Source organism: Drosophila innubila, chromosome X (assembly GCF_004354385.1).
Source record: "Drosophila innubila isolate TH190305 chromosome X, UK_Dinn_1.0, whole genome shotgun sequence".
Lineage (NCBI taxonomy): Eukaryota > Metazoa > Arthropoda > Insecta > Diptera > Drosophilidae > Drosophila > Drosophila innubila.
Genome location: NC_047626.1, coordinates 2,452,601 through 2,478,941, shown reverse-complemented (window position 1 = coordinate 2,478,941; position 26,341 = coordinate 2,452,601). Strand labels below are relative to the sequence as shown.

General features: G+C 33.0%; 3 protein-coding genes across 3 annotated transcripts; 1 reads left to right on the top strand and 2 right to left on the bottom strand.

The window, feature by feature from the left end:
• Nucleotides 1-1,556: 1,556 nt before the first annotated feature.
• On the bottom strand, nt 1,557-3,173 carry LOC117784629. The gene has a single exon (XM_034622427.1). It carries the CDS (start codon nt 3,171-3,173, stop codon nt 1,557-1,559), a length of 1,617 nt encoding a protein of 538 aa, XP_034478318.1.
• A 622-nt stretch (nt 3,174-3,795) lies between these two features.
• On the top strand, nt 3,796-4,315 carry LOC117789128. The gene has a single exon (XM_034628182.1). It carries the CDS (start codon nt 3,852-3,854, stop codon nt 4,227-4,229), a length of 378 nt encoding a protein of 125 aa, XP_034484073.1. The 5' UTR covers nt 3,796-3,851; the 3' UTR covers nt 4,230-4,315.
• Nucleotides 4,316-5,709: 1,394 nt separating this feature from the next.
• On the bottom strand, nt 5,710-26,043 carry LOC117784618 (open rectifier potassium channel protein 1). Its single transcript, XM_034622416.1, has 8 exons — nt 25,417-26,043; nt 16,634-16,798; nt 11,318-11,619; nt 10,423-10,674; nt 10,253-10,356; nt 9,942-10,089; nt 6,924-7,616; nt 5,710-6,882 (listed from the first exon to the last, which is right to left on the bottom strand). The coding sequence occupies exons 2-8, from the start codon at nt 16,773-16,775 to the stop codon at nt 5,710-5,712; spliced, it is 2,814 nt and encodes a 937-aa protein (XP_034478307.1). The 5' UTR covers nt 16,776-16,798; nt 25,417-26,043.
• Nucleotides 26,044-26,341: the final 298 nt, after the last annotated feature.

The window sequence follows — 26,341 nt, the reverse complement described above, 5'->3', positions numbered from 1 at the left end:
ATTGAAGTAATACTTTTCCCTAGTGTAATGAGCTGGCATGAAGGGTACCACGAACTCACGTCTTGGACGCACCTGGAAATGACGTCTTCTTAGCATCTTTGGTTGATAAGCTTTTTATGTCGTATTTCAAGCTATAATTGAATAAATTTAAACATAAAGTAGAGAACTATTAAGCAATTAGCGTAATACCGAACCATAACATACTTTTATTTTGTTGTTTTCTATGCACTTAAATTATACACACGTAAAATCAAAGACGACTTGCATTCTTAGCAATTCTTATATATGTATAAATTCTCGCTGATATTTGGTTTTCTTTGTTTGGGTTTCCGCACACATGTTCAGTGAGCTTGTTCGCTCGTTTAAATTTGTCGTAACACTTTTGCCAGAAATCGACCGTTTAAAACCAGCTGAGTTTGAATAAGGTTACATAAAGAAAAGATGTAAAATTAAAACAAATATTGCTAAAATAGGCTAAGCATTAATGTAACCGAAATCACAAAAAAAATTTTAGGAATTAGGTGCTTTGCTATAATTTAAAAAGCTTTTTAAAAACTTAAAAACCAATAAACAACAGTGTTGCCTACAGACATCGAGCACTAAGCAAATAATAAATCGATATGCATTATTATTCGATGCTTTATATCGATAGTAGAGATGAGCGATATTTACCTAAGTGGCCACCAATATAAGCAAAAGAACACCAAATTGGTGGACGATGATGATATTGCCTTTTTTTATTGTCTGCAAAACATAATAATTTAAAGCGCATTCAATATAATATTATTTATTATTGCAACTTATTATCATTATTTTATATGTGACCTTTTGCTCTTTTAGCTTTGATTTAATTAAACACTGCGCAAAATTGTTTATTTATTATTTTAAAATGATATTAACATTTAAAGAAATTATTACATTGATTTAAGCTAAAAATTATTAGCTTTATTAAGTCCTTTTAGTCTTGACTCCATTTTTGACGCGTCGCGGAGTTTGGAAACTAAAATCACTAAGCAAATTATTCGTATACCCTGGACAGGGTAAATTAAAAAAAAACGTAAAAATGTTTGAGCTTGATTGTTTCTAATTAATAATGCAAATCATTGCATTTGATTGATAATCTTTCTTCATAAATTAATCTAACTTACTTATTGCAGGTCAAAAACTCTTAAGATTAAAGGGTATTTCATAGTGCGCATGTTTGATTTTTCATTTGCTACAACAGAGAAAGTTCAGCTATAACTTCAAATCTCCGGATAAGACTTCCTATTGGAGCTAATCAAAGAAATACTAAAGAACACTTTTAGTTGAATTATAGGAAGAGTTCTCTATAGGATATTTGCTTAGTGAATTGATGTAAAATTGTGTATTTAAATAAAAATAAACAAAATTTTATGTGACCGTATATATTATTTATGTGTGATATTCAAAAATAGATAAACCAAATATTAAATGACCGTATATGTTGTTTATTTATTATGCATATATATTAATAATGATGTTTGTCAAAGTAAAGAATGAATGTAATTTCAAAATTAAAAGTTCTTTCATAACATTTAGTACTTATTATAATCCTCTACATCGACTATATTCTTGGCAGCCAGATCCGCTATTAGTAGTGTTAATTCATTAGCCTGGGGGCCGAACACAAAAAGTTTAATCGGAAGAGGACGATCATTATTGTTTTGGAGGTTCAGTATAATATCTTTACAAAGCTTGCCCATGAGTCGATAGCAATTTTCCAGATGTAACACTTGGAGTTTGGGACAGGCAAGGATAAGTCGCAGTATCCCATTGTCAGTGATTTCTTGATTACAGCCCATATCGATTTCTGTCAAATCTTGCAGCGTAAAAAGTTCGTCTAATCCACGATCACTGAGCACATCGAATTTTGGCAAACACAGCGTACGCAATGCGGTCAGTTTTCCAATTTTTGGAATGATATTGGCATTAATACAATTTTGACGCTCTCCAATTATTACCAAATGTTGCAACTGGTTGGACTTATGCTTTACCAGCCATGACATTAGCATTGGAGGCGTTTCACATTCCATACGATGGATAATCAATGTTAGTTTCTTGAGGCTTGGCAGCCTAGCAATATGCTTATAATCTTCAAGTGCTTCATTGCCGCATTTCAGAGAAAGGACCTCCAAAGATTTACAGCAATTGTCGTTGATAAGCTGCTCGATACATGGATCTTTAAGATCATAATCTGGTATTTGTAACTCCTTAAGCAGCGGAAACTTGCCAAATATTATGTTCAACAATTCCGGGTGCTCCATTGAAACGCAGCCATTTATAGTCAGCGACTCAACAGAAGCTGGCAAACAATTGATACTCTCTGCACTCAGCTTTTGATGGGAAAGACATAATTTCTTAAGCTGACTCAAATGCTCGAGTGCTTGTATATTCCCATCGTTGATATCGCAATTACTTAATTCCAGATTTTGAAGACCATTAAGATTCGCAAAAATTTTAAATATGTTGTCCGATGTTAAACTGGTGTTCCAGAGAGTCATTGACTGCAAATTAACGCAACGTTTGCCAATAAATTCGCATAAGAGGTTCCAGTGATAACTTCCAAAACCGCTTTTAATTTGCTTTATATTACGTCCGGAAAGTTGGAAGAAATCACGCATTTCCCACTCATTCATTTCATTAAATATTTTACAATCGATAGATTTGTCTAACATCGGCGATATTCCCTCGTAAATGCACCGAAAACGAAAGCAGGTGCGTGCAAAGTTAATGCGATCAGTTAACGATAATTTTCGGAATATATGTTCCAGGCAATAATCGTTCAGTTTCATAATGGAAGCAGTGTTCTCATTGGGATCCACATTTTCCGGTTTATCCGGCATTTTGTCAGCATCTGGTTGCTGCCAACTATCACTGGGCTTAACTGTTATATGGCAACTATTGATCACATGGAAATCCAACAGTGCTTGGGCAGCATCACGGGGATTCCCAAAGACAACGTAGCCAGATCTCTCGTTATTATTTCCAATCGGAAACAGATGCAATTGTTTAACGCATCCAAATGTCTCGAAATGTTTTTGAATCTGTATCTCCTCCAGCTCTTCTTTGATATTCATCAAAAACAGACTCTTCACCAACACATGATCTTCCGTGTAGGCCAGTTCCTCTTTAAAGTAAAAGAATTTAGACATTGTACGGTTCTTTTTTGTCTCAAAAGCTATTTGCGTAATTCGTATTTCAAACTACAATTAAAGAAGAATCAATTTTAATAATGTGTACAAAAAAACAAAATTTATGCGCTTTAATTATACAGACATAAAATCAGAAGACTCGAGCAGTCGCAGTCTGTTAATACTTATGTGATATGTCGATAGGTATTTTATGCGATACCTTAAGGTGCCCACACACGACAAGTGACAGTGTTGCCATACAGAGTTATTAGCGTATTGAATTTAAATGAAAAAATTAGTTAAAACTTTTACTTTTCATTTTGGTTTTAAGAATTCAGCTTGCATATAAAATTAAAATGAATTTAAAAGAATTGATTAAAAAAAAATTAATTTTGGCGCGTTCTTTTCATTTTAATTACAAGTATTATTTTTAAAAAGAGCTAAAATTATTTTCTGACATGAGTAATTTTAAAAAGTGTAACTTATACCATCCCAATTTTGTGTTTTCATGTGATTTGTGACAGAGTTACCCCACATATTATTTTAGCGCCAATTTCATATTTTTGAAAATCGCAGCCGGCTTTGCACAAACTGTTGCTGTCAGAGCTGAATGTATTTGATTATATTATCATTTCATTTCATCCTCTCAGCGTTCAAGCACAAAATTTTTGTAAAAGTAAAAGAAATTGTATTTAGAATATGGCTGGTTTTGCACAGGAGTACATAACACTGACTCAACTGAATTGCGTCAAGGAATGTCGAGCGCTAATTTCGAGTCCCAGACAAAGAAATTATTTAACAGCCGCCGCATTATTTGGCCTATATTGCGGTGTATTGTTATATCGCTCGTATACCAAGTATTTGGCGGATTTGCACAATAAAAAGGAGGAAGCGATCGACTTGGAAGCCGAGGAACTGGAACTGCAGTCCGAGGATAGTTACGTCTTTGATCCACCGCCAGTGACGTCCAAGGAATTGCTATTGCCACCCATTTACGATCCAAGTGCCAATTTAGGCGATGTCGAATTGACACAACGATCCGAAATCGAGCCATTTATTCGGGGCTCAACAATGTAAATTAATGATACAGATATGTAATCAATATTTCGGCATATTTCAAAAATGGTTAACAATTAAATAGAGGTTTTTGAAGATTCATAATACTTTAGTTTTTCTTTTATTTCATATACACGTATATTTATGGAATTGATGCACTATAATTATTTAAATAGTTATGACAATTATGGAATTTTGTTCATGGAAGCTCTTGGCTCGTATACATATAATAGATATAGCTCTTCACGTAGATATAATATATAACATATAAATAATAATCGTACATATATATATATATATAGAATAACAGCAAATGTATAAAACATAACATACATAATTGGGGAATAAGCATTAAAGTATTGAATCCTTTTCAGGGGAAATCTTGGCATACTTTACTAGCTGGATTTATAAACATTAAATATATAGTATAACAGTGGTGGGCAGCAATAACAATCTACTACAGCATCTGGTATATTAATTAGGTTGTAAAGTGTAATCAAGTAATTGTGTTCAGCGTCTCGATTCGTAGCAGAGAATTTGCTGTGTAAATTATTAAATTATTTTTTTAAAGAATAATTAATTATTTGTGTTCAGCGTTTCTACTCGAAGCAGAGAACTTGCTGTGTAAATTATTAAACTATTTTTTTTAGGGGAAATCAATTATTTGTGTTCAGCGTCTCTAATCGAAGCAGAGAATTTGCTGGGTAAATTATTAAATTATTTTTTCAAGGGTAATCGATTATTTGGGTTCAGCATCTTTACTCGAAACAAAGAACTTGCTGTGTAATTTCTATTTTCAAGGATAATCAATTATTTGTGTTCAGCGTCTCTAATCGAAGCAGAGAATTTGCTGTGTAAATTATTTAATCAATGGTTTGTGGTAAGCGTATCAACACGAAGCAAAGAACTTGCTGTGTAAATAATTAAATTATATTTTTAAGGGTAATTGTGTTCAGCGTTTCTACTCGAAGCAGAGAATTTGCTGTGTAAATTATTAAATTATTTTTTCAAGGATAATTAATTATTTGTGTTCAGCGTTTCTACTCAAAGCAAAGAATATGCTGTGTAAATTATTAAATTATTTTTTCAAGAATAATCAATTATTTGCGTTCAGCGTCTCTAATCGAAGCAAAGAACTTGCTGTGTAAATTATTATTTTCAAGGATAATCAATGGTTTGTGGTAAGCGTATCAACACGAAGCAAAGAACTTGCTGTGTAAATAATTAAATTATATTTTTAAGGGTATTTGCGCTCAGCGTCTCTACTCGAAGCAGAGAATTTGCTGTGTAAATTATTAAATTATTTTTTTTTCAAAAATAATCAATTATTTGTGTGCAGCGTCTCTACTCGAAGCAAAGAACTTGCTGTGTGTTTCTACGGGGAATATTGAGCTGCCCAGCGCTTTAGTAGAATTTTGAGGGAGGGAATTACTATAAGACTACGAATTAGTGGCAACAATAATGAACTACAAACTAGACAACACTTGAGACACTATGGCAATCACTTATCGTTGCCGGCACTACCGCTTCCGCTTCCGGATGCATTTCCGCTTGGCTTGCGTGCTCCGGCACCAGGGAATCCTTCGGGCATGCTGCTCTTGCGCTGCGCCTGCGAGATTTGCACAATCCTCGAGAGCGGCGAGTGTGTGCTGCTCGTGCTCGGCCTGCTGATGGAGGACGTGGGCAGCAGTCGGGCCGCCGAGGGAGCCGCCTCATCCGGGCCGGATGCCAAAGGGCCGGATGCGCCCGTCGGCGAGGTGGGCGACAGCTCGCGGGCGAGTGGCGAGGGACGCAGCGAGAGGCGACGCTGCAGAGCCGTCTGGGAGGCGCTGGACTGCACCAATGGCGCTGGACTGGGCTCATCGCTGAGACTGACGCCGGGCGGCGGTGCCTGGCCAGGCGGTATCTGCAGTGCCGTCGGACGCACACTGAAGCGACGCCGGAACTTGGACTGTCCGACGGTCGGTGTCGATGTGGACGCAACGCCAACCAGCGGCTTTTCCGTATAGCTAGGCGGTGGCTCCATCATCTGTACGCCGGAGGGACGTCGTGAGCTGCTGCTGCTCATCGGCGACATGGTGCCCACAATCGTGGAGCGTCGCGCGTACAGACGATTCGCGGCCGTTGCCTGCAGCGAGCGCGTCTGATCGCCGGCAAAGAGCGAGAGGATCGGTGGCAGCTGCGGCGGATCGAGTCCGGCGTTGCCCATCTTGCGTTGCTTCTTGCTGAGCTTGGTATTGCCCACCACCAGCTGCTGCTGCTCGTCCAGCACCGCATGCGTGTGTACCACCTCGAGGGCCCGTATGAGATCCGCAATGGTGGTCTGCTCCAGCACATCCATGTCCTTGTCGGAGGTCACCGAGAAGATGCTCGAGCGTCTGGGCGTCGCACCCACGCCGCCCATGCTTGTCGCCGGAAACAGGCTGCCCCGGCGTGCGGCGACAGCGGCCATTGCCGCGGATCCGGAGCCGCGTCGCTGCATCTGGGCCAGCTGGGCGGCTGCCGTCGGTGGATACATGCTGCCACGTCGGGCAGCCAGCGCGGGATTCTGTGTGTAGATGGATTCGCGTCGCCGCTTGCCGGCTGCCACGGCTGCTGCGGCTGCTGCGGAACGGCGCTGGTACGGCCCCGTGGATGCTGGAAGGTCGCCGCTCCAGCCGGCGGACCACGTGCGCTGGCGCCAGCTGGAGAGCCCTGGCAGCTTGATGTCAGGACGCTTGCGTTGCGCAGACCATCGGGCATGGAGAATTTCTTGACACGACCGTTCGCCACGCTGGTACTGCTCTTCTTCAGCTGCTCCTCCAGATGATCGGGCTCCAGATGCACCACATACGAGTCACTGGCGGCGCCATTCAACTGTCCCTTGTAGCGATTCCTGAAGGCCTCCTGGATCTGCTGATTATCCCCGCTCCAGGTCCATTCGTTGTGGTTGTGCGGTGCCCGGTGCAACGGACGACGCGGTGGCTCAATGTTAAAGTCGGAACAGGCGCGTCCACGGGGACGACGTGGCGTCGAGAACTCGTTCAGCGTGGAGAAGGACCATTCGCTGGCCAGGATCTGGGAGTCGGAGAAGCCATGATAGCCGCCGTACAGCGGCGCATCATCAGCCTCCGGCGGCGGCGGCGGCTGTACCGTTGCCAGAGCCGTCACCACCTTGGCCAGCAGATCCGTCGTCTGGCGGTACGCCTCCGCCGTCTCGAAGGTCTTCTCGCGATCGAATTTGCTCAGCTCCGTGTCGGAATTGGCGTGCACCAGGCCACCTGACTGACCCGATGCCAACTCCGCACACACGGAGTACGCCCGTTTCCTGCTGGGTATCGGAGCCGGCTCGACCCGGTACATGCTCAGTTCGGGGCAGGACGCGGAGCGGGGCAGATTGTAGGCAAACTCCGTGTCGCTGTACACGGGCTAAATACGATCGATAAGCATCGCACGCAGTTATCGATTATCGATTGTTCGTTGTACATAGAAAGAGAGAGAGCAAATTTTAAATGCATTAGTGTGTTTTTGAAAAGCTCTTAACCAGAATCTGTAACGGTCATAAATATTCTTATTTACCAGGGCTGCCACAGAAAACGAAACCAATCGAAAATCTCTCAAATCTCCATACATTTTTTGGAGATTTTCGGTTGGTTTCGATTTCTGTAGCACCCCTGTATATAAATATTTAAAGCTAATTCCTAAATTTTCTTTAAAAAATAAATTTTAGCTCTCATTTCTAAAACTCAATTAGAAAGTTATCAAATAATATTAAAGTTTTTAATATTTGTATCTAAAAATCATAAGATAAGTTTTATTTTGAAATTTTTTATATTTTTCTTGTTTTGGTATTTTTTAAATTTACTTAATATTGTGTTAACTTTTAATGTTTATAATTAAAATTGAAAATATAAGCATTTTTTATGATTTCTTCATCATTAATTTAAAAAAATTTATGAAATATGTAAAAATTAAACTTTAATAATTTTTGTTTAAAATTAAAGAATAACTTAAATTTTGGTCATTTTGAAATATAAGGTAATTTTCAGTGGCTTTCAATTATTATATTGAGTTCTTAGAATTGTTTTAATGATTTTTAATAATTTTTATTGATTTCTAATAATTAAACTTTATAATTTTTTGTTTAAAAATCATAGAATAACTATAATTTTGGTCATTTTGAAATTTATGGTAATTTTCAGTGGCTTTCAATTATTATATTGAGTTTTTAGAATTGTTTTAATGATTTTTAATAATTTGTAATGATTTGTAATAATTAAACTTTAATATTTTTTGTTTAAAAATCATAGAATAAGTATAATTTTGTTAATTTTGAAATTTATGGTAATTTTCAGTGACTTTCATTTATAATATTGAGTTTTAAGATTTGTTATAATGACTTTTAAATTAATATTCAAATCTAATCGTTTTTTTAGTTAACGTTATTTGATTGTAGTCAAAATAAAGAGAACAATATTATTTATGTTAAAAAAAAAAAAATGTATATTCCGAATTTTCTCATTCATTTATAATACATAATTTTTTTAATTTGCACAATTGTATGCTTTTTACTCCTATTTCCTGGTTTTTGTGGTTTGCATTAATTTATTTATCATTTATTTATATTTATTTACTTACGCCCGCTCTTCTTCTGTGGATTCTTAATCTTATTCTTCGCGCTTTTTCTATTTCCCTTTGGACAAAACTACAAAAAGAAAATACATTTACACTTTTTATTCCAACTAACTTATTGCCCGCAGAGTGGGAAATTGTTATCAGTCAAACATTCAACGACAGTGTCTCCCAAAAGTATGTTGTTTCTTGATTATTTTTGTTTTAACAAAGACGACAAACATAACGGAAATGTGATTACAAATTTAGGAATTCCCACACATACAAATTTAATAAAAATCGAATAACTAAATAGCTGCCAAAATAATTATAATTTTAAGGACTTTCAATTTTGGTAAAGGAATTAAATTAAATTAAAAAAATAACGGTTACTTTTAGAGCTCGACTCGCGCAAGTAAAATAATGTTACCCAGAATTTAAGTTAGTTTATACAAATTTGTGTGTACTTATTGTAATTATTATATAATATTAGTTTATCAATTAGTAAATTTAATTAATGCAAATATTATTCTTTACTTAACTTGAGCGGGAATGCAATTTTAGACTTAAAGTAAAACAGTCATACATATAGATCTCCCAAATATTAGATAACATAAACAAAACAAACTAAATGAAATTTTATATGTATTTTAAAAACTTGAATATGAGCTGCCCTTATTATATTAATTATCTTTTTTATTTATATTTGCATAATTATATTTTAGTTTATAATTTTTTTTATAAGAGATATGAATTTAAAATAATCCAACTAAGAAAAGTATAAGAAAATGAATGAGAAAATCTTAAATATATATTATTATTTATGGGTTAAACTTTTATGTATCCAATATTTATAGGAAAAATTAATTTTATGCTCTTTTTAAAAATAATAAATAATGTGTGGCTTTCAAAAAAAAGTTGAAGGCTAAAAAAATTTTTTTTTTTATTTAAATTCATTTCTTTTGTAATTAATTTTAATTTAATATTTAAAGAAAACTGAAAAGTAAGAGCTAAAATCATTTTTTATATTCAAATATAACAAATGTAGTTGGTTTTTTTTATATAAAAATGGTGATCGTTACGTTCCCTAGCTTAAAGGACTAGTATTATCCCATATTGTATGATATGCTTGTAGTGTTTTACCTTCACTTTGAGTATATAGAGCTCGTTGAGCAGACGCCTCAGATAGCCAACATCTTTGGTAACTCCCGTCCAGATGCGATTCTGTGTTGCCTTCAAATTCGAGGATAGCTGCTGTTCCAGATGTGCCAATTTCTTGCTCTGCAGTCCACTGTTTATATGTGTTTTTATGAGATGGAATTAGAAATATATATTTAGATGTATATATTGGATGACTGTAGAGGTTAAAGTTCAAATGAAGTGTTGGTAAAGCCCAGCATGCAAAAAAAAAAAACATAACCAAATCATGCAATCTATACGAAACTCAAACTTACCGTGTGATAAATGTCATTATCATGACCAGATAACCCAGGGAGAATATAAACCAGACAATGACAAAAATTTGATATACCACAAACCAGCCACCAAATTCACGAGGCTGCAAAATATTTAAATAAAATGAATAAATTTTGTAATCTATAATGCTTTTTGAATGAAATTTCACCTGATTGGCACCAAAGGTGGGCACATAATCACCGAAACCAATTGTCGATGTCGTTACATAGCTGTAGTACAGGGATATGGAATACGGCCAGTTCTCAAAGTATGTAAACACCCAGGCGGGAAGCAGCAGAAACAGGGCTATACCTGGTATAAGCGCTATCACCACTGTCGTTATCAGGCCCAGCTGAGGCGGCACATAATGATCGTCCGAGGACATTTTGTACTTCTTATAGCGCCTGTAGATCGCCTCGAACTGCAAACAAATACAAGGTGAAAAAATAATGTAAATCTACAAATTTTGTCTTTGATTCAATTTTTTTTTAACTTCAGTTTGGCAAAAGATCGTAAATTAAGAAAATCATAACATTATCTACAAAAACTTTGACTCGTGAAGTAGCTAGGTCAAAGATCGCACCAACTTTCAAGTGTCATAACTTTGCCAAAACTCATCCGATTTTAAAACGGAATATCAGTTTGATCATAATTTGGCCTCTAAATTTATTCTGCATTCAAATTTAATAAATTTTGTAAAAAAATTATTTTCCTCCAAATCTTAGATTCGATGCTAAGGGTCCCCCCTTTGAAATTTTGAAAATTCAAAATTTTAAATCTCACAATTTCACTTTTAATCAACTCCTTATATCGTAATTAGTATAAAACAACACTTTAAACTTGATTCTGAGACCTTTGATTTTTTTGTCAAAAATCATGTGAAATTTGACTAAAATTTTGACTTGTAAAGTTGCTTGGTCAAAGGTCGGACCAACTTAAAACTTGCATAACTTTGCCTAAACTGAACAGATCTTCAAGCGGTATATCATTTTGATCATGATTTAACCTTTAATTTCATTCTGCATTTAAATTAAATTAATTTTCTTAAATTTTGTATTTCATACCGTTTTTCCAAAATACTCTCCCAAGCCGGCAAAGAGTATACCATTGACGGGTATGCCGATCACTGAGTAGACAATCATCACCATGCGACCCGCAAATGTTGTTGGCGATATATTTCCATATCCCACCGTGGAGCACACGGTGAAGGCAAAGAAGAAGGCGTGGTAAAAGGTCCACGTATACGGAATTTCATATTCATCCTTTGTGTAATCCGTAACCGGTTTACCGCAATAGTCTGTGATCCTCTCCAAAATTTCATCCTGCGTTGTCTCATTCTTATCCGACAACTGTTCCAGTAGATAATCTGCAAAAGTCCAAAGAGGAAATACATATAGTAAACTGAAAATACGATACCCAATGAAGCGTAAAATCAAATCAAATTTAATTGTTTTCATTCCACGTGTTCCGGAAGCAAATGCGATCGCGTTACTAACGCCATTTAACCTTCCGCTTTTCCGAAAAAATAAAAACAACTAAACAGAAATCAGCGCATAAAAGAGACCGAAAATGTCAACATGACAATGACCGAAGGGGTGGGGGGGACTCCCCGGTGGAGGAAAACTGACCCTGGCCCGAGCCATTGATCATCGGACAGTTACACTGTTTTTTTGTTTTTGTTTCTGTTTTTTTTTTGCCCCCCAACGTGCGATATTTATTTTGAACTGCAGTCAACATAATCGTAGAGCTGATGATCCAGTTACAGATACAGATACAGATACAGATACAGCTATAGATACAGCTACAGCTACACTGAAAAAAAAAGACCAACTTCTAAAGTCAAGAACATTCATCTTTTTTATATAATATATTTATTTTGTTCTTAAAATAAGACCATGCTACTAATATATTAATCAAAGAAATTGCAGTTTTTAATACAAGAATAAAAGTCGTTAATTGTTAGGAAAGTAAAGAAAGAAAGAAAGAAAAAAGTTCAAGTCCCACCGTTTACAATCAAAAAGCATCAGTAAAATAACACTTAAAAAATTTTTAAGCCAGAAAAAAATGTGTATATATCAAATTAAACAATCAACAAATTAAAAATTTAGAAATTTTCCTTATATTTTTTATTTTTTGTCTTAAATTTGAACAACATTTATTCTTACAATAAAAAAATATGATATAATAATAAAAACTTGGTCTTATTTTTTATTTTATTTAAATTTGTAAGCCAGAAAAAAAATGTGTATATATCAAATTAAACAATCAACAAATTAAAAATTTAGAAATTTTCCTTATATTTTTTATTTTTTGACCTAAATTCCAACAACATTTATTCTTATAATAAAAAAATATGATATAATAATAAAAACTTGGTTTTATTTCTTATTTTAAGATTTATATGTTCTTGAGACCAAATAAAAACATTTGATCTAATAATAATAGCTTGGTCCTATTTCTTATTTTAAGAATTTTATATTCCTGAGACCACAATCTTGATTTAAGAACATTTTTTTTTTTTATCAGTGTATAGATACAACTACGTTCTGTAACTGCTGCTTAAAATGCGCTCCACAGTGTGGACTGTGTGTATCGTGGATCGTAATGATCATTCAAAGCCGACATGGTTTTGATCTCGCCATGATAGGGTTGCCAATTGCTCTTGAAATATGTTTTATGGGGGAGTTAAAAAGCAATTTAAATGCAGTAATGTCTATATAAGATCTAATCAGATTTACATACCAGATGTTATATGTTTAGAGGAATTCCAACTAATGAGTCACATTCACTTTCAATTGAACTTCAACTATTCAAGTAACTTTGATTTCCCGCTAAATTTATTATCTTGACTCTGACGTCAAAGTGTTTTTTATTATTTCTTTTTTTTTTTTTGGACGAAAGTTCATTTCGATTGAAATTATCTTATACACAGATTTAAGTTGAAACTAGTTTAAGGGGCATCTTTATGGCAATTTATTGTAATTAACTTAGTGCAATCATTCAATAAACCTTCAAGTCACTAAGCAAATGCAAAATGACAACAATTTCCGACCGTAATCTTTTAACGAATTGCATAATTCAATAAATGCCCGGCCAGAATTTTATCACAATTGCGGGCAATTCGCTATTAAATGATCCCAGTGCATCATGTGGATATAATCATAATCATAGGGATGCCGGGACAACGACAATCAGCTGTGATATTGTCGCCTTTTGTTGTTACACTGTACGGGGAATTCCCCTTACAATTCCCCCCACCATCACTGGGTTCATTGTGACTTGACTTGATTGTGATTGCGGCAATTTGTTCATAGACGTCGATCATTAGCACAAATTCTTGCAAGTCTTTGAAGCCTAAACTATTCCAATCAGACTTTACTATCCATAGTACACGTAATACTCGTAATACACGTACAGTGTGATTGACTTGATGCGGCTTTTGTCGTTTATTTAGATAATCTTGCTTATTTAAAGTGACCCGGAAATGTTTGTGGCAAACAAATTGATAAATTCATTTAATTATAGTAATGCCAGCCCAGTCGACCGATTAATCAATTGGTCTAGAGGCTAGATCACTTAATCGGAAAGGGAAACAAAAAGAGAGGCAGTTAAATACGATCAGCTTTGGAGACTAAAAAGATCTCTTATAACTGATAAGGATGGGAAATAGGAAGAGAGGAAGATAGTTACGATCAGTTTTGGAAATAGTCCATTTCCGAATCTGGCAAGATCACTTAAAACTTTAACTTGACGTAGAGATAAGGCGGGAAAAGAGAGTAAGCTAGACAAGATCAGTTATCAATCAACTGCAAGATCACCTTAGACCTTAAAGAAATAGAAACTTAAAAAAAAATATTGTCTAAGATAAACCAAGTTTTATGTGAGGAAAAGAAACGCAAAGCTAGGTTGGAGAAAGAGACAGCTAAATAAAAGATCATGATGAATACTGACCCAAGATCACTTATAATTTAGACAAAGAACGAATTTAATGCTTAGGAATATCATTAAAACAAGAAAGATCGCTAAAAAGAAAACAACCAGAAAGACAGAGAAATATTGAGAGAAAGTTCTAAGAAGTGTCAGAAGAGTAATAAAGACTGAAGATCACTTGAATATATATTATACGTTAAGAAACTGATATAATTATATTTTCGATAAAAATGATCTCTTAATATCAAGGAAGATCTGTTAAAAAAGCTTGGAAAAAACAAAAAAGACAAATAAAAGATCATGATGAATAGTTCCTAAAGATCACTTATGATTTAAGATCGAAAAGAATTCAATTAGAAAGATCGTTAAAGCAACAAAGATCACTAAGAAAGAACCAGAAAGAGAACTACTACCAGAGAGAGGGAGAGAGAGAGAGATAGAGAGAGAGATAGAGAGAGAGCAATAAAACCGAATGTTATTTAATGAATAGACAAGATCAGTTAGTCTATTGTTTGACTGTTATCAGAAAAAGCCCAGTTAAGGCAATTGCCAGAAATGTCATCAACACATGCTTTAAACTCGGAATATGAAATAAATAGTCTTAGAATAAGATAAGTTCCAGGTATTATATGCAGCATTGAAGTGGTTTTGAAGCCCAATAGATTATTGTTGATATTGATTGATATTCACATAACAATTGTAAGACTTTGGGCCTTACAGACCTTTACGCCATACGCATATATTGATAAAGACTGGAGACTACATAGTTAAGACCTTTGCTAAAGACCCTTCGGACACTGGCGATCAAATGGGGTTCAAAAGTAAAGTCTGGTATTGCACTTGGTCATAAATCACATAAAATATCAACTGGACAGTGCCTGTTAACTAATTTAAGCCAGAAATAATTTAGTCATATGCATGGGATTAATTAATTGACAGTTGGAAATGTCAATTACCCGATAAATGACCCTATAATTTTATTGAAAGTTCAAGATTTAAGATTCAAGATGATTGTAATGCTTGTTTCCGTTTTAATTCGATGGTATTGAATGATATTTATAGCTATAGACACACGTCTCGGTTCGACGGTGTCTAATTAGAGTTTATAGTTTGTTTATTTGCATAATTAGCACATTTTATGTGCTGTTTAAATTTGATTTTATTGCAATTATTGTGGAATAGCCCTCAAAATAAATACGCTTTTGCATCGCAATTTACTATATATATATACACATACATTTACCAAGATCTACACACTGATAGTATGTAAATCACATTCAACTCGTACTATATAATCGCAATTAATCACGGATCAGATTCGCACACTTGCTAACTCATAAAGCTCACATTTCTCAACATTTACGCACGTTTGCCAAAAAATAAAATAAAGCACCGTAAACTGTTAACAAATGTCACACACCGAATGTTGTATGCTCCATTTTAGATCTTGAAGATGCATGGAAATTCGAGAAATTTGAAAAGATACGTCTAAGAAATTTTGTGCTTGAGATTTTTCGTAGTTTTACAATTTTTTTGACGACAATTTGTCAAAATTCTTATACGAATAAAAATTAATATTATATATTAGAGCTAGACTTTTGTTTTATAGCGTATATATATATCTGATCTACCTTATAGGATAGTAATGAGCATTTTTACAAATATAAATTACCACTTTCATTAATTTTAACTTTCTATAAGCTATAAATTTATTTGAATATCAGTTTTTCGTATAGAATAACACTTATGGCCAATTTTCTGACTCTAGCTCTTTTAGGAGTTCAGTTCAATGATCATGAAACTTGTAAAAAACAAGCACGAGTATCTAGAAATATGGTATATAGTATAATAAGAGCTAGACTTACTAATTTTAACTGCTAATGCATTTCTAGTTTACTTTATAGGGTTGTTATAAACATTTTCACATATTTAAAATACGCTTTTTCGTAAATTTTAGTGGTTATAAGCTTGAAAAATTATCTGTATATCAGTTTTTTGTATAGAAGATCACTTATAGCAAATTTGCTGACTCTAGCTCTTCTAGCAATTGAGTTCAATGAGTTAAAAACGCTTCGTTTACAAACTGAGCGACAAAGTTGTTGTACTTTTTCACAAAAAAAAAGTATCATGTAGAGTATGCCGTAAACTTTGGATGGTGCGGTGCTATCTCTGAGTGATCGTCGGGGGCGTTTTAGAAACTACGTAAGTAGTGTTAAAAATTTGTTGGCCAAATTTCGTGGCTTGTGATATCATATACTAAATGCCCTCGAGAGATGAAAACTTAAGGTTTTTATTATGAGAGCAATAAAACAAAATTATGTATATGATATTTGTAAATCATATATAGATGGATGGTTTTTTATGGACGGTAGCTGTTTGTTATTTAAGTTGGGTTATAGGCTCAAGAAAGAAAGAGGGAAAAAAGAAGAAGAAGAAGAGAAACTACCCACCATGGATCTCAATACGCTCCTTTAGCTCCTCGGCACGTGCCTCCTTCTCCTCGCCATGCTCGATATGATAATAGATAGCGGCACCAAATAACAGATATGATATATAGAAGATGAGCAAAAGTATCCAACGGTTTGGCGACATGCTCCTCCTGTCGCTTCCTTAGGCTGCAAACAGATCCCATAGTTGTATTCAGTGTAAAAAAAAAGTAAACTCCGAATCACTTTTGTAAATTGTTTGCTCACTGTGTTTGACTTATTTTTTTTTGGTTAGTTGGTTAACCGCTGAGGAATTGCAATATCTCTCAAGTTCTGTGTAGGTACTGTTATTATTATTTATGGTTGTATCAGCGTTAATCGACTCTTGATTGCGATTGCTCAAGTGCGGCCAGTTAGTTAAACGGTTGTCTAAATATATGTGAATTTTACACATGCACCGCTTTTTTTTTTTTTTTGTGTCTCAAGGCAAGTGCTACCCTACACCACAAGGTCTTTGAGTTCCGGGTGCTACCGATGCATTTAATACTCTTAATTTCAAGTTGATCATGTTGTACATCATGATTTTTTGATTATATAGCTAGCTAAAAAAAAATATTTGAATGCTGAATGAATTAAGAGGCCAAATCAAGATCAAAATGACATTCCACTTGGAAATCGGTTTAGTTTTGATCAAGTTATGACAGTTTGAAGTTGGTCAGACTTCGGAGTTAGTCACTTTACAAGTCAAAATTCTTATCCAATTCTTCATGATATTTTACAAAAAAATTAAAGGTCTCAGAATCAAGTTTAAAGTGTTGTTTTATACTAATTACGATGTAAGGAGTTGATTAAAAGTAAAAACTTGAGATTTAAAATTTTCAATTTTAAAAATTTCAAAGGGGGGACCCTTAGCATCGTAATCGAATCTTGGTCGAAAATAATTAAATTTTCGAAATGAATAAAATTTGAATGCAGAATGAATTTAGAGGCCAAATCATGATCAAAATGACATTCCACTTGAAAATCGGTTGAGTTTTGACAAAGTTATGAAAGTGTGAAGTTGGTCCGACTTTGGAGCTAACAATTTTACAAGTCAAAATTTTTGTTAAATTTTAAGTGATTTTTTACAAGAATATGAAAGTTATCAGAATCAAGTTCAAAGTGTTGCTTTATACCAATTATGATATAAGGAGTCGATTAAGAGTAAAAACTTGAGATTTAAAATTTTGAATTTTCAAAATTTCAAAGGGGGGACCCTTAGCATCGAAATCGAATCTTGGTTCGATTTAATTAAATTTTCTAAATGAACAAAATTTGAATGCAGAATGAATTTAGAGTGCAAATCAAGATCAAAATTACATTCCACTTGAAAATCGGTTGAGTTTTAATCAAGTTATGACAGTTGGAAGTTAGACAACTCTTTGACCTAGCAACTTTACCACAACCGTACCGGTACAAACGTTTCGGCATTCGGTTCTTGACAAAGAATTTTCATTCGGTTACGATTTCAGTTTTGGTACTAAAAATGAAACGGTTAGTTTTGGTTTCGCTGGTTGATTCTAAAGATATTGCGAGTTGGAGTTGGAAACCTATAAACAGTCTGTGTTGTGTGTAGGGTAGCAACTGTACCCTACATGCCATACATATACGATAACTTGCTGCATGCGTTGCTTCAGACGATCCGTGATCGTAGTGATCGTAGTTGTCGTAGCTGGGTTATGGTTAGGATTACCCTTGCTCTTGAAGTGGGGGCGAGGGGGCTTTCCGCTCCCCCTGAGGCGACGTCATCATGGGCATTGCACAGAATGTGGCAGCGACGTCATTTGGAGCGACAAACACTTGGGGTTTACATATTGACACTTCTAATCATATCGCCCCCAAAATGGTATAAGTATGAGTATTGCTGCTAATTTGTACGAATCGCTGTTTCTCTTGCCTTCCCCGCATCTGCTTTATGTCTTGTTTTTTTTTCAATTTTATTTTTTTTTTTTGGAAAGAAGCGGTACAAAGTAGTCGACAACGTTGTTATCTGTCTGGGATTACGTTGCTAACAGCAACAACAACAACACAACTTGGAAATGTACCGCGATCGGGTCTAATTAGCGGTTCGATACAGCCACCAAATTGTATGGAGTTGACAACTCTGGCCCTGTTTAGAGCTAACTAATTCACACGTGGATCATGAATTGTGGATTGTGGAACGCATCGTTGGTTTTGTCTTAGTTTTAGATACAAGCTAATTTCAGTTAGCGCCTCGATTTAACTTATTTGTGAAATAAGTTGAGCGATAATGAAAGCAATTGGCTATTAGACGTACTTCTTGCAAAATCATAAAGATAACTTTACTTATTTCAACGTAATTAGTTCATGTTGAGGTAGTTCCTACTAATAGCTTCAGCTATCTTAAACTTTTCGAACTTTGCCCAACATCATGCACAGCTGGATGAATAACCGATTCCAGTTTCGATGCCGAATTTGCTTTCGACTTCGAATATAAACATGGCAAATATGCTTACAAGTTTACATGTTAATAATAATTATACAATAATTAAATTATAATTTAATAGAGAAACATGTTAAAAAATATTATGGAAAATATTTTGGAATTTTTAGTTAAGATTTACAATTTTCGTAAATTTGAAATTACATTTATTGAATTATAACTAAAATTAGTTTCAAAATAAATCTATCTCTCATTTGAATACTGCAAAATATTGTAAGTAACAAAGTTTTTCAACCGTCAACGATTTTCTTATAAAAACCGAGAAATTTTTCAAAGCTGTTAGATTAAACAATAAAGTTCTCTTCAAGAAAAGCCTAGTTTATCTTTACCTACTGGATAATATTTATAAAGTTGTATATTTATATTTATTTAAAATTTTGAAGCTCAAGATTTACTTTGAAATCATTGTGCTAGTCCCAATTAGATAAGTACAAGTTTTTGATTTATTTTGGTATAGATTTATGGCATACTTTAAAGTACTTGAGTTCTTAAGCCTATAACTATGTTATAAATCAATTTTAATAGACAGATTTCCGAGTTAAATTTCCAAACACCTAAATCGTTTAAATTTAAGAAATTTTTATTTTGTTTATATTCAATTCTCAACTATGTTATAAATCAATTTAAATGGATCGATTTTTAATTAAACTTTCCAAACATAAAAATCGTTTTAAATTTCAGAAATTTTAATTCGAACTTTAATATAAATTGTCAAATAACAATAAATCATGTTTTAAATTTATTCAGATAGTTAGATACAAGATATCTGTATATATTCAGATAATTCCAATCAATCTTTATCTACAGCGTGACAGAAGACAAATTGTAGTCAGTCTTAGTCATACTATTTGCAGTCAGTGTTTTGTTTACTAAACTCTTCACTCAAGTATTACATGCGACATTACAGAATTCTTCTACAGCTTTAACTTATTGTCAGTGCAACTAGTTATTGTTATTATTTTTCTTATTGTTGTTGCTATAATTGTTGTTGTTGTTGTTGTTGCTACAATTGAAGTCAAGTGCTGAGCTGATAATACGAACGCAACAATATCATTATATTCAATTAATATTATCATTTTCGTATTTTTTTATTGTGCAAGAATGTTTATGAAATTATCTAAGAAATATTTATGTTTGTTGTTCTTCTTATTGTTATTGTATTTGAAAGCTGAAAGGCATTTCGTTTGGCTAACAAATTGGGCTGAGTAATTTGTTAACAATAATATCAATAAAAAGAAATACACAAATTTTTTTTATACTACTTTTCGGACGCATTTCTCGCTATTTGTTGTTGATGTGCCATTCAATGGAACTCTTTCAATTTATTGTATTTTATTTGATTTGACTTTTATTTACTTAAAAAAATAACAACAAACATTTTAATGACGTTATTTGTTGCTACGATTTTGGTATTTCTTTTTTTTTGGGCTTGTCTGATTTTCTATGGAATGGAAAATTCTACAAATAAAAGTAAAAAGTTGATATGATGTTATACGAAGTGGATTGTGAGGAAAATTCTTTATATGCTTTATTTCGCTTAGTGTAATAAAATGATTATAAAGAATTGAATATGGAAAGTTACTTATAGGTTTTATTGCTTTATTATTTTTGATAGGAAAATTAATTGTGAAATAAATTACAGTCGAAATTATTGATCGATAAGTTGATATGAAATTTATACGATCAAATCTATTGGAGTCATTAGAATATTATGGATTTGATATGATAATATGGAAAATTGGCGTAGTTTTTTTTATTAATAATAAAGATTATATGAATATATTATTTGAATTATAATTTGTATATTTTTTAAGCACGTTCGTTCGAATGGAATTTTAGAGAAAACTCTTCCATATATTTGGGTATCTGTTGACAACAAGTGCCCTCAATCGACCCAGTTAAAAGAATAAGAAAAGAGGAAGAAAATCTATGATCATGTAAATTAAGTTGATCAATATTTAATTTGCCAAGTGCGAAAAACAACAGAACATTTAATATAGCTATAAAAAGGTCACTAATTGATAACCAACGGACAAGACACAGCAACAATCAGGATTGAACATTAATTTCATCTGATTAATCTAATCAAATGTCTGTGGGAGTAAGTATACCCGACCCAGATATAGTCTCTACATTTTAGAAGGTATATTAAACAGATCCAAATGCATATCATCAAGTATGATTTCAATAAATTGGACACAGTTTGAAAGAAGTTAACTACTATATAATAATACAGTTACAGGAACGATCCGAAAAATGTTTGTGATTTGATTCTATCACAATTTTATCACTGTGATTTGATAATATAAATAAGACTGTAACTTTATTTGTTAACCAGTTTCTTCCAATAATAATAACAACACAACTAAGTTTCATATTGTAACCTATATATACTATAATCTATATCTAACTTTAGAGTTGAACTGTCAATAATTGAGATAAAGTAGCTATAAACCTAGTTAAATAATTGTTAAAGTTTTTTGTAAAGAATTAATTTCAATTTGACTGAAATATAACATATAGTTTATTTGCGAAAACTTAAATATTTGCAAGAGTATTGTGAGTTCGTTAACCTTATGATAATGTGTACTTTTCTTATATATATAAATTTTTTCTAAATCTATACAAATTACTCTGAATTTTTCGCTTTAAAAAGTGACTGAATAAAATATATTTACATAGTTATAAAAGGGTATTGTGAGTTCGGTAAACCTATAATAAGTATTGTATTTTTTTTTTTTTATACCTGTACTTTATATATTACTTGGAATTTTCTGTTGTATATAAGGTATTAAGAAGTGAATGATTAAAAAATATTTACATATACTGAACGCTAAACAGTCGCATAATCAATAATAAATAGCAACAACTGCAAAATGAACACGTTTAGTAAATAATCACGACGAGGTGTTGCCACCTTATGACGTAGCAACCACCAAGAGCTGATAGCTCTTCAAAAAAAAAAAAAAAAAGAAAAAAATTAAAATTTTAAGAAAATACACTGTAACTAATAATGGCTTGCATTCATTGTGATGAGTTGGAAATTGTGTTTTATTTACTTTTTACGGATTGGTAATGCTAATTATGTTGACATTGTGGAACACACTATTTCACATGCATGATTAATTGCATTTCGATCTATCAATGTCTTTGCCCCACTGTCTTCCTTTGACAGTGTCTTGTCTCAGCGAACTGATAACTGATAAGAGAGCCAGCTCTTCAGTTGATGCCTCTTGGCAGCTGACGTAGCAGCAGCTACCACCAGTTACCAGGTTACACGACAATTAATAACACCCCTGACAAGTAAATGTCGATAACATGCGATCGACCCAAATATCATACATATAACTATAAAAAACAAAAAAAAAAATTATGATAAACGTTTAGTTGTGCTAAAAATTACAAATAAGAATTACTTGTCAAGCTTTATAATAAAAATTGAATACAAATATTATTTTTTTTTTAAATAAAAAAAAATGTAATTTTTAATTTTTGTATAAAAAATTATAATTATAAATTATAATCGCTACGGTCCTGGTTTGTTTAAAAACGAACATACATAGAACTATAAAAAAAAAACAAAAAAAACATGATAAGCTGTTATTTTAATTTTTAACATATACATTACTTGTCAAGTTTTATAATAAAACTTGAAAATAAAAATTGAATTTAAGTATTATTTTTTTTAAATAAAAAAAATGTACCTTTTAATTTATGTATAAAAAAATTATTATTTATTATTATTATAAATTATTATATAATTATAAAAAAAAACCAAGTAAAATAAACGAAAAACTTTTATTTTCGATATTTATTTTAAAGACTAAAGCTAAGATTTACTTGTTAAGTTTTATTATATTATAATTTTTTTTGTTTAATTCAAAAAATTATTATTATTTTCTAAATTTTTCATCAATAATATTTATAATCGTCACAATCCCTGGTTTGTTTGAAAACGATCAAACTGCACAAGGATTGCTCGCAACATTAGCTGGCAACATTTGCTAGCAACATTTTGTTGCTAAACATAAAGCGGCAACATGATTGATGGCACTAACTAATATGCCCACCAGCTGACATCGTAAAGCGCCAACAAGCCGGCGATAAAAAAAACAAAATAATACAAAAAAAATATTAAAAAAAAAAAAAATAAGGTAGACACTTGCACGAGTTGCAAAAGCATACGCAAAAGAATTTCATTTCAATAGTTTTTTTTATATTTTGATAGATTTCCGAAATGATTTAACAGATGTGAGCCAACAATCGTTTTTTGTGCTATATCGACACAATCGAATCGAACAATTTCGCTAATTAGCTGCATTCATTCAAAAAGAAAATAAATATATATATATAAATATATAGAATGTGGGGCCTTTAGCCTCAGATTGATTATATGCACATACATATACCATAAATATATTATGCATAAAGTAATACGTAAAGCTCTTCATAGACGTGCTGTCTAAACTGGAACACAGTTGCATTTAAAAGATCGTTAAGATTGCTAAAAATGCAAAAATAATGAAAAAAACAACAACAACAACAATAAGAACACGTCAATTAATGAAACGTGCTAAAAAACAAATTAAAGCATATATTATGCAACTGTAGAATTCAAGCTCAAATCTTAAGAACTTGACTAAGCACTAGCTAAGAGATTTATAAAACAATTGAGTAGGAAAAACTTTAAACTGTTCTACAGAACTCTTTTCCTAGCAACCAAATTTGGAAAATAAAAGCATTTGGCATAGCTTATTATATCATATATTGATCATCATAAATATTATACCGAAGCAAATATTATATATATAAGCGTTAAAATGTATTAAATGGAACTAATTTGGTTTTTCGCGATTTTTGTAAAATTTATGTAATATAGTCTTAAATACAGCAAATTTAGATGCGTTTAAACTCTATATACAGGTTTACTATATCTTTAATACAAATAAAAGATAGTTTTCTATAAAAAAAATAGAGTTTTGTTAAAATCAAACCGAACTATTTACAAGATAACTACTTATTTAAAGTAACCAAATGGTACATGTGTGATTAAAGATCGATTCTTTAAAATTTAAAGAATTGTAGGGAATTTTAAAGAGACTTTTTTAAATATATATATATATATATTATGAAAGACCTCATTTAGAGATAAATACTTGGAAATCAATTTGTAAATAGAGGAATAATTTAAAAGCAAGATTTCTATATCATTTAAAGGAATGGAAGATCGTATTATAAGAAATAAGTTTCTAAGAATCTAATTATTTTGACCTTTATTTTAGTAGATTACTATTTATTTAAGGTAACTAAAGTTATTATATGATATAGATAGCTTCTTTAAAGTCTTAAATGAATTGTAGGAACTTCTATTAAGAGAGATTACTATAGTATAGTTATATGATATTTAAATAAGTGAAAGATCGTTATATTAGAAAGCTTATTCAGAAGTAAGAGATATTTAAAGCTTTAAAATTAAGAGTTGATTGTTTCTAAAAGGAACGAAAGTATATTTGATTTAAGATTTCTTCCCCACAATTTTATAAGGATTGTAGGGAGTTTTTATAGCGACTTGCTTAAAGTTGTATTGTTTGTTAACCACCTCATTGAGAGATACTTCGAAATCCATTTGTAAATAAGCACAAATATAATAAAGACAGTGTGCACTTATTTATATATGAGTATAAGTATAAAATTGAGCAAAGCGGATCCTCTGATAAGCTGGACAAAGTGACCACAAATACAGCAGGTAGTACGAGTATAAGCTCGCATATAGACACCGAAGATAATGAAACTGAATCATTGAAATACGCCTTAATATTTGCACGAACAAACGATTGGAGGAATACCGAATACTGGAGATCTTCATAGGTTACGATCCGAGAATGTTATGATAACTAGTCTAAATATTGTATTATTTAAATACTCTTTAGAATTTAGCAAAGCACAAATTAGTTTACGAAAGTAAAACATCTTTATAAGTACATTTCATGTATATAAATATAAAGTCTTTGCTGAATGTCAAGTCAATTATAAAACACCTTTATAATAACATTTTATATGCATATAAATAAAGCCCAGTTACAGTCTTTATTTGCTGTTCAACACTTGAAAACAGTTTCTTAAACTCAGGATCAGTAGCACAATTCCTTATAGCGGTGTTTCTTGTGGCAAACAATTTACAAAACAGTTCATTTACGGGTTTTTTTTTTTAAAATAGTATATGATTATGTTATTATTTATATTTATTAAAAGTTATTTTTGTATTTTTTGTATATCATATTATAATTTTATTTAAAATACCCACACTTTTAAAAATCCAACAGAAAAAAATAAAATAAAAATTTATTCACTTTTCTTCTATTTTTTTTTTGACAAAATTTACGTTTTGCTTTTTGGCGCGCTGCTTTTTACCGCTAGTTTAGACGAAAAGGAAAAAAACTGTAACCGTTGATCGCGACGAATTGAGGAAGAGACAAACAGGACGGTTACCGTTACACGGCGCGCATTGAATCGAAATTGAAGCGTTGCAGACGGCGCTTTGACACTTTTGTTGTGCTTGCGCTCTATCTGTGTGTGTGTGTGTGTGTGTAGGTGTGTGGGTGTGTATGTTGATTTGTATTTTTCTTTTTTGTAAATTGAAAAAATGCTTGAAGCTCACGTCTCTGCCCAGAGCCACTGCTCGCGGCAGCTGCGCAGCTGCGTTGACGGATTGGAATTAGAATACAGCGATGAGCGGTTAGCGGTTAACGGTAACGGTAGCGGTAACGGTTAACGGTAACGGTTATACGCTCAACGCAACAGCTACGCGTTGTTACGATACGCGATACGTCCATCATCTGACTGCACACAAATATCGGAAGCTCAAAACCCCAACGACTACGAACTACCGACTACCGACTATCAAACGTCTCCTTTGACAAGCGCCGATCGTTTGCCCTCTCTCTTTCACACTCTGTCTCCCTCTCGCTATCACTCTCACTCACTCACACCTGCTCATAGGCACAGCTACAGTGGCGCTCAGCTAATTTGTGCCACTACATTTTACAAATTGTTTTATTTTTACTGTTTCTTACATACACGCTTAAATATATATATAAAACAATTTGTCCTGACTCACTGACTGATTGACCTAGGAGGCTGCCATTTTTACACAATAATATAATAGAAAAATATTTTTTCAAGTATGAAAATTATTTATTTTACTATATTCGTTAAATGTTTTTAATATA

What these genes read in the sequence shown, in the direction of transcription:
- LOC117789128 (XM_034628182.1), top strand. Translation starts at nt 3,852, where the DNA reads ATGGCTGGTTTTGCACAGGAGTACATAACACTGACTCAACTGAATTGC.
- LOC117784618 (XM_034622416.1), bottom strand. Translation starts at nt 16,775, where the DNA reads ATGTCGCCAAACCGTTGGATACTTTTGCTCATCTTCTATATATCATAT. An exon ending in CCACCTTTGGTGCCAATCAG is followed by an intron (nt 10,357 to 10,422) that starts GTGAAATTTCAT and finishes AATATTTTGCAG; the next exon opens with CCTCGTGAATTTGGTGGCTG. An exon ending in TCTATATACTCAAAGTGAAG is followed by an intron (nt 7,617 to 9,941) that starts GTAAAACACTAC and finishes GATCGTATTTAG; the next exon opens with CCCGTGTACAGCGACACGGA.
- LOC117784629 (XM_034622427.1), bottom strand. Translation starts at nt 3,173, where the DNA reads ATGTCTAAATTCTTTTACTTTAAAGAGGAACTGGCCTACACGGAAGAT.